The sequence below is a fragment of the Salvia hispanica genome, chromosome 4 (assembly GCF_029641045.1).
Source record: "Salvia hispanica isolate PSC_SH4W2 chromosome 4, Shi_PSC_v1, whole genome shotgun sequence".
Classification (NCBI taxonomy): Eukaryota; Viridiplantae; Streptophyta; class Magnoliopsida; order Lamiales; family Lamiaceae; genus Salvia; species Salvia hispanica.
The window spans coordinates 60,314,892-60,326,813 of record NC_142695.1 but is presented as its reverse complement, the minus strand read 5'-3'; the positions used below and the strand labels follow the sequence as shown (position 1 = coordinate 60,326,813).

The 11,922-nt window shown below is 37.8% G+C and overlaps 1 protein-coding gene across 1 annotated transcript; it reads right to left on the bottom strand.

The window, feature by feature from the left end:
• Positions 1-632: 632 nt before the first annotated feature.
• Positions 633-9,364, bottom strand: LOC125199791 (putative disease resistance protein RF45). The gene is made up of 5 exons (XM_048097693.2): positions 9,244-9,364; positions 8,412-8,534; positions 2,962-3,731; positions 1,046-2,793; positions 633-930 (listed from the first exon to the last, which is right to left on the bottom strand). Exons 2-4 carry the CDS (start codon positions 8,462-8,464, stop codon positions 1,067-1,069), a joined length of 2,550 nt encoding a protein of 849 aa, XP_047953650.2. The 5' UTR covers positions 8,465-8,534; positions 9,244-9,364; the 3' UTR covers positions 633-930; positions 1,046-1,066.
• Between the last annotated feature and the right edge of the window lie 2,558 nt (positions 9,365-11,922).

Below are 11,922 nucleotides of genomic sequence, written 5' to 3'. Positions count from 1 at the left end.
TAATTCTCTAAACCATAATCATCAGTTACCAGTGGACAACTGGAAATTCCCTAAACCACAACCCAAGATTTACCAAGGGATTTGCCGTTGGGAATTTTTCCAACGGCAAATATCCCTTGGTAAAAAAAATTTGCGACATGCCTTTTCCTCACGTCTGGGATAATTTGATTTTACCACGGATTTTGCCGTTGGTAATTAGCGTGTTTTTTGTAGTGTTAATTTCTAATTATCTTTGAGTTGTACGTTTGCTATGAATTATAGATATTGGCCAAAAACATATTAATTATCTTAAGTTATATATTTGTACTTTTTAACCCGATGTATTTTATTTTATTTTTTTTGGTTACAATATATTACTCCTTCCGTACCCACTAAGTTGAGTCGTATTTTTTTTGGGATGTTCAAACTAAACTGAGTCATTTCGGTTTTTTTGACAAAAAGCATAATTTTAAAATATTTAAATAATGTTTGTAAAGTTAAAATCTATTCATAATAGGAGCAATGCTTTTAATTTGTGATTTCATTAATTTTCATGTTTGCATCACTTTAATATATTTATCGAACTTAAGTTGTATGTTTAAGGCTAAGTAATTGAACTTAGTTGCATTGAAACGCTAGAAACAATAAATCTGTTTACTTATTTAAACCTACTTAGTTTGACTCTCCTTTGCATTCCGGGAAAGGACAGACAAAGAAAATACATAATGTAGCTTATTATTATGTTCGACACGATACATTCAAATTAATTGGATACTACCAAAAATAAAGGACAAAATCATAAAGATACCGTACGTGGTTGATGAAGTTTGCAACAAGGTCTGGCAATGGCCCTCGGGAGCAACAGCGGTGGTGAAGCTGAGCTGGTGAGTTCAGCCGCTCATCGAGGTACACGTATCGGTCTACATTGCACTTTCTACAGCTTGTATCTTTCTAATGTAGTTTGTTTACAAAGACAAAGGGAACATGAAAGAAGAATATAGAGCAAATTAGTATTTGTAAATACACAAAGGGAAAATAAAAGAAGAAATTAATACACTCAACTAACCAGATATATATCAACTTCAAACTACGGATAGATATCCACCTCAAAAATTTCGGAGGTCAAACCTGAATTTCTGATCTTTGTTGCAATGTGTTTGGTTGTTACCATTTTAAACTTTTGCAGTTTAGACATCTTCTGAATCTCTTCCGGGAGTGTCTCCAGATGTGGACAGTTACTGATTTCTATTTCCTCAACACGCCACATTGCATACTCTTCAACTTGTATCTTTCTAAGATTCCACAAATCTTTGATGCAAAGCACTTCGAGCCCGAAAAACCCGTAGCTCAGGGTCACCCTCATTTCTCGACCAGTGTATGCATTTTGCAGTTTGAGGTAGGTTAGGGATTCGAGCTTCTCTAATATTGGCATGGGGTCTTCGGCAAGACAAGTATTTACCAATGTTATGCACCTAATATTCTGAGGTGTATTATCTGCACTTGGTAGCTTACCTATGCGCCCATCTAGTTTTAGTACCTCAAGTCTTCCTATAACACCAATTTCATCCAAACACGGCATGCTTCTAAAACGAAACCCTCTTACAGAAAGTTCATCAAAGTTTGGAAACTTAGCTAGAGATTCAAAGAGTGTGCCTAAATCTGAGTTTTCATCAACTTCTTCAATGCCCAACGTTAGGAGTTCAATCACATTAGACATGTGGAGATCATAAATCGAGATGTATGCTAGGGTCTCCAGATTCAACAGCACATCAACTTTCAAGGGCTTCTGGAGAATCACATTAGACATGTGGAGATGACGAAGGCTGTTCATTTCCCATATAATGTCCGGGACCTCCACCATAAAGTTATGAGCTATGTCAAGAGCCTCAAGCTTTTTCAAGCCCCCCAACGAGTGTGGGATCTCTTGTAAGTAATTATTTCTCAATCCCAAATAAATTAACTCAATCAATGTGCTGATTGAATCTGATAAAGTCTTCACCCCAAAATCTTCCATGTCAAGTATTTTGACTCGTTCAAAACTCTCCCAATAAGACGAGCTAGCATTGTCTAAGTAGCCACCACCTCCATGGAAGATGAGAGAAAGAAGTTGTTCACTATCTTGATTCGTGAAATAATTAAACTTCTCTCGTCCACGATGGATAACACGATGACGAGCATTCTGAGAAGGTCTAATATTTCCATTGCTACTTAAGATTTCCAAGCCCATTTCTTCCTCTGCTTTTCGGATTGATAGCATGTGTAGTAGAGGATTGAGGTGACACTTTCTCTTTCTCATGTGGAAGCCTTTCACAAAGACTTCAATAATCGACCTATGAGCTAAATCCTTTATACCTTTTTCAAAATCTAATCCATTTGCAGCCCAAATTTGTTTCAACTTTTCCTCTCTCATTATTGCATTCTCCTTGAAAAGGGAAAGAAGCAAGAAATGTGGCTTGAATTCTTCGTCCAATTTGAAATACATCGGTTCCAATAACTTCAATGATCCACTCAAATCAATTGAATCAAATAGTTCTTCCCATTTAGCACCTGCAAGTCTTTGTTTTGCTTTCTGCCTTGCAACATCTATTATAGCTATCGGCAAACCCCAACATTTTTTCAACATCTCTTTTCCCTTCTTCTCCAAGTTCTTTGAGAATCTGTTCTCAACACTTGTAATTTTATCGACTGTTTTCAAAAACAATTGCCAGCTCTTATCATAATCCAATACTTTCATCTCATAAGTATAATAGGCATCGGTTGGTCTAATCTCATAGCAACTTGTTAACAGCAACAGACACCTGGTTTCAGTTAGGCCTGCATGTATATGTACGATAAGAACAATTATTACAAAAAAGGAAACTTGGAAGGCTAATGAACTGTGAACCTTAGATCATTTGGGTCTAAATTTTCTGTTCAGTTTCAGTTTATAGCATCATTTATTATTTACTTTCCAAGATTAACAAAATGGACGGAGATATATACCTCGAGATGGAAGACCTTTCAAGATGTACTTTAAGTTAATTTCTTCCGGCATATTGTCCAAAACTATGAAATATGACAATCCTTGCAGGTGCCGGCGAAGCAACCGTTGGAGACTTCGGTTGTCCATTTCTTCCAATGACAGATCTCTTCTACATACCACGATTTGCTGAATCAGTTTCATAAGTATCTCTTTGTTACTCATGTCACCAGAAATGCATACCCAAGCATGACGCTGGAACTGGCTAGCACCGGCCTTGAACAGTTGTCTGGCGAGAGTTGTCTTGCCGATGCCAATCATGCCTTTTATACACATAATCTTTGAGTCATAAGAATTTTTTAAAATCGCTCTCTTAACCAACTTCTTAACGTTTTCCTCCAACCCCACCATAACTTCTTCTTCTTCTTCTTCTTCTTCTTCTTCTTCTTCTTCTTCTTTGTCTCCTGTATTTTTCTCATCAGCTCCAAACCTTGTCATCCGCATCTTTGTCACCTTGATCTCATCTTCGAGGTAATTCAATTCTCTAATGGAAAGGATAAAACTATAGCCCACGTCGATGACCTCTTGAGCCAACTCCACCAAGTCAGCCAATAAATATTTTAGTCTGCTCCTCTCTTCCATTTTCAAGTCTCTCGTGAAATCCAACATCTCTTTGAGTATTTTAATTTTCTTCTCCAACAACGAACGCGTCCAGTAATCTGTATGTATAGCATGCATACTCTCGAAATCTTGTATCTTCCCTAAGACCGCAGCCTCCACAATGTTTATGCTTCTACAATAACTGCACTTAATAAGATCGTTGCATGTATACAAAATAATAACTCCCTCCATTTTCAAATAAACTTTCATTATATTTTTTTTTCCTTGTTTTTGTTTCCCTATTTGTGTCTTGCTTCTAAAATTGGGAGTATTATTATGATATGTGATGTCTAACTTGTTAGAAAAAGGAAAAGATATTAGCTTGGAGATCAAGAAACGTGATAGCTTGGAGGACAAGAAACATATTAGTTTAGAGGCTAAGAAATACTTTGTAATACCCTATATAAGGGTGTCGTAATATTGAAGAAACCAACCAAGCCATCTATCAAAATGTAGTGTTCAAAGTTCTTCGATGTTCTTTAATTTTAGTATTTACATTTCCGGATTTCAATTCTATTATTCAACATGGTATCAGAGCAGCTAACGATCCTCCGTTAGTTTGTTCTAAACCAAAAAAACAAACAAACAGATTGTGTTCGTTTATGGTTGGATCTGTCTTCTGTTGGTTGAGATTAAAAATCAAAACTAATAACTAGTCCAGATCTTGAATATCAGCTTGCTCTTTGGGCGACCAAAAAAAAAGGTAAATTTATCTCAAATCACTCGGAGACAGCCTGTTGCTGGCTTTTAATTTGGAATCCGTCACAGGGGGAAAGTCTGTCACCGGGAAGAGGGGGTTGTGGAGGCGGTTGCCGATAGGAGAAGCTCCGAGAAAGAAATCTTGGAGTCATGGTGGCCAATCTGAAGACTAAGGGCTGGCCGAAGTTTACACACACCTATGAGTCGGTGGAGGAGCCGCCACGGACGGAGAAGAAGGCTGCAGAGGAGCAGTCATGGAAGAGATCGAGTCTCCACCCCCAAAAGAGAAGAAAATATAGAAGTAGTTATCCGGCAGAGGGGGAAAGGAAGTACCCTACCGAAAGAGAGATCATGAAAGGTGACAAAGCCGCTGGTAGTGAGGAGCTGCGAAGTTTGGAGAAGAACGGAGAAGGCTGATATGGCCGAGAGGAACGGCTGACGGTAGATGCAGCAACAACAAGCTGACATTGGATAAATGAGAAGATGAAATGTTGAGAAGATAGCCGGCCCCACCAATAGAGGAGAAGCTACTGTCGAAAAGGGGGCAGCCAGGAGAGGTTGCAAACTCACATTCTAATGGATAAAGCGTTTGGCCGAGGGGGAGATATCAGCCACTTGCCAAACGATTCAATCTTCGAATCAAGGAGAGGGATTTCCGAGTACGAAGGCGGAGCAGCCAACATCTGCGCGGCGAGAGAAGAGAGATAGCGTCGCCATGCAGCCGCTGTGAAGAGCTGGTGGGAAGAACGTCACCAAATGATGATGTTGGAGGAACAACCATGGGAAAGTCCAACGCTGATCCTTGAGAAAGAGTGAGGAATCATCCAGCCGAAGGGCAGAGAACTGCCACAGCCGGATGATTCCAACCGAGCAAGAAGACTGTACGTAAGGGAAGGCCAGAGAGGCCGCATGCCATCCGCCGATATGGTGAGAAGATGAAAGGCCAGTGGCCAACCCTGAGCAACCACACCCGGAGAAGAAGGCTGACTGTAGCCGAAGAGAAAACAACAACTGTCAAGATAAGAAAAGTTCACGGTTTGTCCGGCTGAGGGGAGAGGAAGAATGCGACCGAACAACTCATCTACAATATATGATGGTCATGAAGGCCAAAGATGACCGATGATGAGGGGCGAGAAAGCTGCAAAGGCGCAGCCCACATGTCGGTGGATCCACGGAAGATTGGTAGCAAGACAACCCGGAAAGGTAAAGCAGTCGAAGAATTATCGGGCAGAGGAGGAGAAACAAAACCCTGCCGGAAGAGATGGAGTCGCCAAGAGGGCGAGAAGTAATAGGTGAATACTGGTGAAGCTTCATCAAGTAATCGGTGTTGAAGTCAGAATTTTGCTGAGAAATAGTGACATGAGAAGAACATGCAGTGGAGAGCCTTGGCGATAACACCAAAAAGAATGATACAACGAAGACGGTCAAGAAGGTCCTCGAGAAAGAGTGATGATTATTGGGCTCACGAAAGAAAAGAAGTGAAAATAATAGGCTCATAGTTTGAGTTGGAATGTGTCGAGAATGGTCCATAGATGGCTCCTGGATACGAGCTAAAACTGTCTGAGATGACTCCTGGATAAGAGCTAAAATTGTCTCGGAGCCAAGATGGCTCCGAGACACGAGCAAAAACTATCTAAGATTGGTTCCTTGACACGAGTAAAAACTGTCTAGATTGGCTCCTAGATATGAGCTAAAACTGTTTAGGTGGTCCCGGGTATGAGCAAAAACTGTCTAAGTTGGCTCTTGACACGAACGAAAACTGCCATAAAAAATTGAAGAGATCCTTGATAAGAGCCTAAACTTTCAATGAAGAAAAATGAAGCAGCTCCTCAAACTTGAAAATTGAAGATCGTGCAAGTTAAGTATCGAAAGGTTCGATACTCAACTTGAGGGGTTTGAGGGGGAGTGTTGAAATGAAGAAATCAATTAAGAGAAAATTAAGGAACCAAAACAGTCAACTCAAGAAGCTTTGAAGATGTTCTTTGCAAATTGAGTATCGGAGATCCCACTACTCAATTTGAGGGGGAGTGTTAGAAAAAAGAGAAGATATTAGCTTGGAGATCAAGAAACATGTTAGTTTGGAGGACAAGAAACATACTCCCTCCATTCCTTCATAGTTGAGTCATTTTTTCATTTCGGAAAGTTCCCTCATAGTTGAGTCATTTCCATTTATAGTAACTTTTTCCTCTTTCTTACTTTACTCTCTCTTACTTTATTCTCTCTACTTTATTCACTTTTTACTTTATTCTCTCTACCTTTTTCTCTTTCTTACTTTTTTATCTATTTATTTAACACACCCAACATTCATTTCTTAAACTCCGTGCCGAAAAGTTCCGCCTCAACTATGAGGGAACGGAGGGAGTATTAGCTTAGAGGCTAAGAAATACATTAGCTTGGTGCCCAAGAATACTTGGAGCACAAGCTTTGTAATACCCTATATAAGGGTGTCATAATATTGAAGAAACCAACCAAGCCATCTATCAAACTGTAGTTTTCAAAGTTCTTCGATGTTCTTTAATTTTAGTATTTACATTTCCGCATTTCAATTCTATTACTCAACATAACTTAAAGTGACACAATACTAAAAGCCCGTAAAAGGGAATTTGTCAAATTAATGACAAAAGATGGTCAAATACTCATCCCTCCTACACTATCCAAAAACTGAATTTAAAAATAACAAAGTTTTCTATTTTTGGAAATGTCCCATTCGCTATCTTCACGGAGAAATATGCGATGATTTATAATTCGACCATATAAACATGTGGCAACCCAAGGAAGTGAGTTCATTTCATGATTTATAAAGTATTGAATAAGCCAAAATTCGACATTCTTCCACGATTTATTTGACTCTTTGCCCTTTTTAAAAATAGAAACACACTCTCTAATTTATTTTTCTCTCCACTTTACACACTCCTACTTCTCTATTTAAAAAATAGAAACTTTTGAAATGACATGAATATTTTAGTGCACAATTGGTAAAATAAGAGAGGAAAATTGGTAAAATAGGAGGAGGGGGGAGAGAGAGAAAAATGAGTAAAGTAAGAGAGAGCAAGAGAAAATGTATTGGAATAGAGTTAGTGGACAAATTTTATTTTTTCTTAGTATATATAATTTGTAGAATATGGAATTTAGGAGCTACTTCGTATGATCGAATAGAATGGGAAAATGAAATGGTATCCCTGCCTTCATTCTATTCTTTTGTTTGGTACTCCCTCCAACCCACAAAAGATGTCACATTTTCCTTTTTAGTTTGTCCCACAAAAGATGTCACATTTCCATTTTTGGAAAAAGTTTCCTCTCACATGAATATAAAAATAATATTTCCTCTCTCCATTTAACATACAAAATAAAACCTCCTAAAATCCCGTGTCGTCCCACAAGTGTGACATCTTTTGTGGGATGGAGGGAGTATTTTTTTCACCATTCCATTTGGTATAACAATTCATTCCCCATGGCAACAGCCATTCGTTCCATTAAACCAAAGAATGGTCATTCCATTTCATTTTCCTTTCTTCTTATTTTAGATTCTAGCAAAATTATACTTTCTCCGTCTCACTTTAACGGACACATTTTCCTTTTTAGGATTTTCTGAATATAGAAACATCACCCTCTCTTACTTTATTCTCTCCACTTTACTCACAAAAATAACACTACATAAAATCTCGTGCTAGATAAAAAATGCTTCACTTATAATGGGACGCCAGGATGTTATACTCCATATGTCCTAAAGTAGTTGAGTCGTATTCCTTTTTTGGGGAGGAATGGTAGTCAAAGTAGGGTTAGTGGATAGTGAGACCCACATTATTATTAGTATTTCGAAGGTTGTATAAATTGTAAATAATTTGATGTATAATGGAAATAATTGGGATAACATTCCTTAAATGAAATGCCCATATTTTTACAGGACGGACAAAAATAGAAAGTGCACATATTTTTATATGACGACGGGAGTATTTAAATTCAATATCATCTCAAATTTATAATTTTTATATTTTATAATAAAATGTAAATTTTATTAAGATATTGCTTTCGGATCTTCATGACACATTTAGAGAAGTTGAAAATTTTACAATCATGAATTTGAAAACAACATAAAAGAAAGGAGAGAAAATACCTTTTTGTGAAATTCTCTTCTTCTTTTTGCCGGAGTGGAATTGAATTTCCCATTCAGTCACTCTCTTTTATCGATGTATAATGAGCAATTGTGATATATTTTGGAGTTGAAAGAGATTATGAACTACACATTCATAAACTCAATATGGTCACATTCATAAAAATACATAATTTTATACAAAAAAGATTAGGCAGCATAGACAGTTTAAATAATGTAAGCCATGTGAAATTTTATCTTCGTTCATGCATCCTAATTGAAAAATATTTGAAATATGTACATATAAGCTAGAATCATCACTACAACAATTTCAAGAAAACCAAAAAATTATGTCCCAATTAGCCAAAATTAAAATGTGAAGTAATTTGAGCCAACTTTTGTAATGGCCATAACCTTCTTAGGGGAAAAATAAATATCCAACTTTAGAAATCATTAATTTATCAAGCACAATCAATTCCTATAAAACCAAGGCTTCGGTTACAATTATCCATGGATTTGAGACGATAATTTGAATCTTCGGGGAATTCTCCATCTGTTTGATGAAATGCTCCAAATGTTTAATGAGATTCCCCTTTGTAGATGAAAGGGCTTTTCAGGCTCTTTTTCAACAAATTCAAATACTTGATGATAAAAAAAACTGTAAACGATTTGGTAATTAAGATAAAGCTTGCTAATGTTATCATGATTGAATCGTTTAAAAATTACTGAACTAAATCTTCTAACAACTCTCTATTTAACCAAATTAATAAAATTTCTGAAGTGAAAGATTTCAAATTCAAACATATGTAATTATCTAAATAATTTTGAAACTACTGAAATTGGGAGAAGAAAATACCTTCTTTTCGTGAATCTTTCTTATCTGTGTTGGATCTTTCGGATTCAGTTACTCTCTTTTCAATGTATTTCAGAATTGGAGGATCTTGAACTACAAATTCATAAACTCAATCTGGTCAAATTTTTGCAAGTTAAGTAAAATAGAATAGCTGGCTTACACAATTAATATTGTAAACCATGTGAAAGGGAAACAATTGAAAATAAAATAATGGGAAAATAGCTGGATTAAATGAATATAACAATATCAAACTGTCAACTGCTTATACATTAAATTTATCTCGAGATCATAACTCAGTCTCACTTTCAAAAGTTCATTTTAATGATTTAAATAATTTTCGTATGTCTCCCAAAATTTGTTCCACTTTGCTCCGGCATGGGTTTTAAAAAATGCAATGGAAAGTGAGTTGAAAAAGTTAGTGGATTGTGGATCATACTTTTATATATTAGTTTTATAATAAAATGTGAGTAGGAATAAATTAATAGAATATGAAGTTCACTATCAAAAATGAAAAAGAAGTGAAATGAAACAAATTTTGGAAGGCAAAAGAAAATGGAAAAATGGGACAAATTCTCATGAACTGAAGTAGTAATTTAATATACCGCTTTCAATGCAAGTTTCACCATAAAATAAATCTAAGTAAATTCACACCGAGCCGGAACCGGCCCAATCTTATTGGGCCTAAATTTAGACTAGGCCGGGCTTTTATAATCATTGAATGTGTATGTTTGTTAGTTATGCATAACAATTCTTTGCGTTTTTGTATTACATTTCAATTGAAATGGGAATACTGTAGCTTCTGTGGTTCAATAAATGCGACCTGATATCATTGCTACAAACATGAATTATTGGTAAAGAAAGTATTAGAGAAACACCAATTCTAAGTAAATTCACACCGGGCCTGTATTTGGGCCTGGGCTTATTTTCTTTCTAAAATAGAGCCTTACAACAAGTCTTAGAAGCCTTTCAGTTAATCATTCCATCGAATTAAATGAACTTTAATGACTGATTTCAATCATCTTCAACATCACCAAGAATTTAATTAAGATTTGTAGAGGCCTTTTTTGATAAGTACTTATAGTTTATAGGGGGAGTGATGTTAAGAGACTCCTTCTCCTAATGAAGAATAATCACACTATCACGCACGAAACACACTCTTCAGGCGCCCTAACTCGAGGGTCGGCAGATTCTCGCTCACGACTGGCTCGGAGTTCTCTCCGACCGCAGTAAAATAAGGGTTTGTGTATTACGCAAATAATCTTGGGCAAAATAATTCTTCATTAATTGAAAGACGGAATTAATGAATGCCCTCTATATAATCTAAGGACCCTAGGGTTGGTTGGTTTGACCTAATCATATTCATCGGGAAAGATCCAACGAAGAAAACCAGACGGAGCTTATAATTCGCTCAAATTAAATAATACGTTCAGCACAAAAATAAATTAATAAAAACACAAGGAAACAAAATTGGCCCTCAGGAGCGACAGCGAAGTGGCCGAGCCGGTGAGTTCAGCCTCTATCTCTCTGCTCGTCGAGGTACACTTATTCGGTCTGTTGGGTCTCGGTGGCGCACACCCGAACTCCACATTAGTATGATATTGTCCGCTTTGGGCAAAGCCTCACGGTTTTGCTCTTGGGATACTCCCCAAAAGGCCTCATACTAATGGAGTAGGGGTAACCCATTTATACACTTGCAAGTCTTGTTCATTCTCCGATGTGGGATATGGTTTGCTCCCTTTCAATCCTCCCCTCAAACCAAGACCACCAGACCACAGACCACATTTACAGGTCACCAGGTCACCACAGGTCTTGGTCGAGCTCGTCACATCGGAGAACTTGCAAGCGCAACCACCGAACCCCAAGCCACACAGGCCCAGCCCTGAACCAGGGCTCTGATACCACTGTAGGGATCAGATTAGGGTCGGATTCACTAATTACCAAGACCTCTTTGTTCTTGTACAAGAGAGCTCAGCCAAACTCTCACCCACGCGGCTGATATACACTATTAGAGAAGTGTAAGTGTACACAAGATACAAGAATTGGAACCCTAACTATTACAGATCTCTCAACCGAAACCCTAGCTGGTTCATCTTCCTTAGCAAGAATCCTGCACACTCAAGAAGAAGGTTAGTAACTTCACACATGATCCATTCGGATCAGAAAACCAGAAGCTATCACAAGGGAAACGAAATAGATCACAGAAAATGGCTCAGAGCCCGCCACATAGCCCAGATCTATTCAACTAGAACCAAATCCAAGGGAGCACCGATGAATTGACTGGAGATTATCCTCAAACCGTCAATACCTTCACCACATCACCCTTATACACCGGATTAGGTCACTGAAAACCCTTAGATCAGAAACCCTCGTTCTCACACCACAAGCAACCGAAGCAGTTGCCCTTCTTCCACTCAACACTAGGATATTCACACAAGAATAGTGAGTAACCCCAAAGAATTAACCAGAGAAGCAAAAGGAGAAGTCGAGAGAAATCAGAGAGAAGTGAGAGAGAGAGGAGTATCGAATGAATGAGCAAACCAACCGGCTCACACATCTCATAACCACACAACTCACAAACCCTCCATCCAACGGTCAGGAAACACCATCCGAGTGAGAGGGACACGTGGCAGCAATCCAGCTTCTCTCACTTAAGAGATTGGGCTTCTGGGCTCGGCCAAAGGA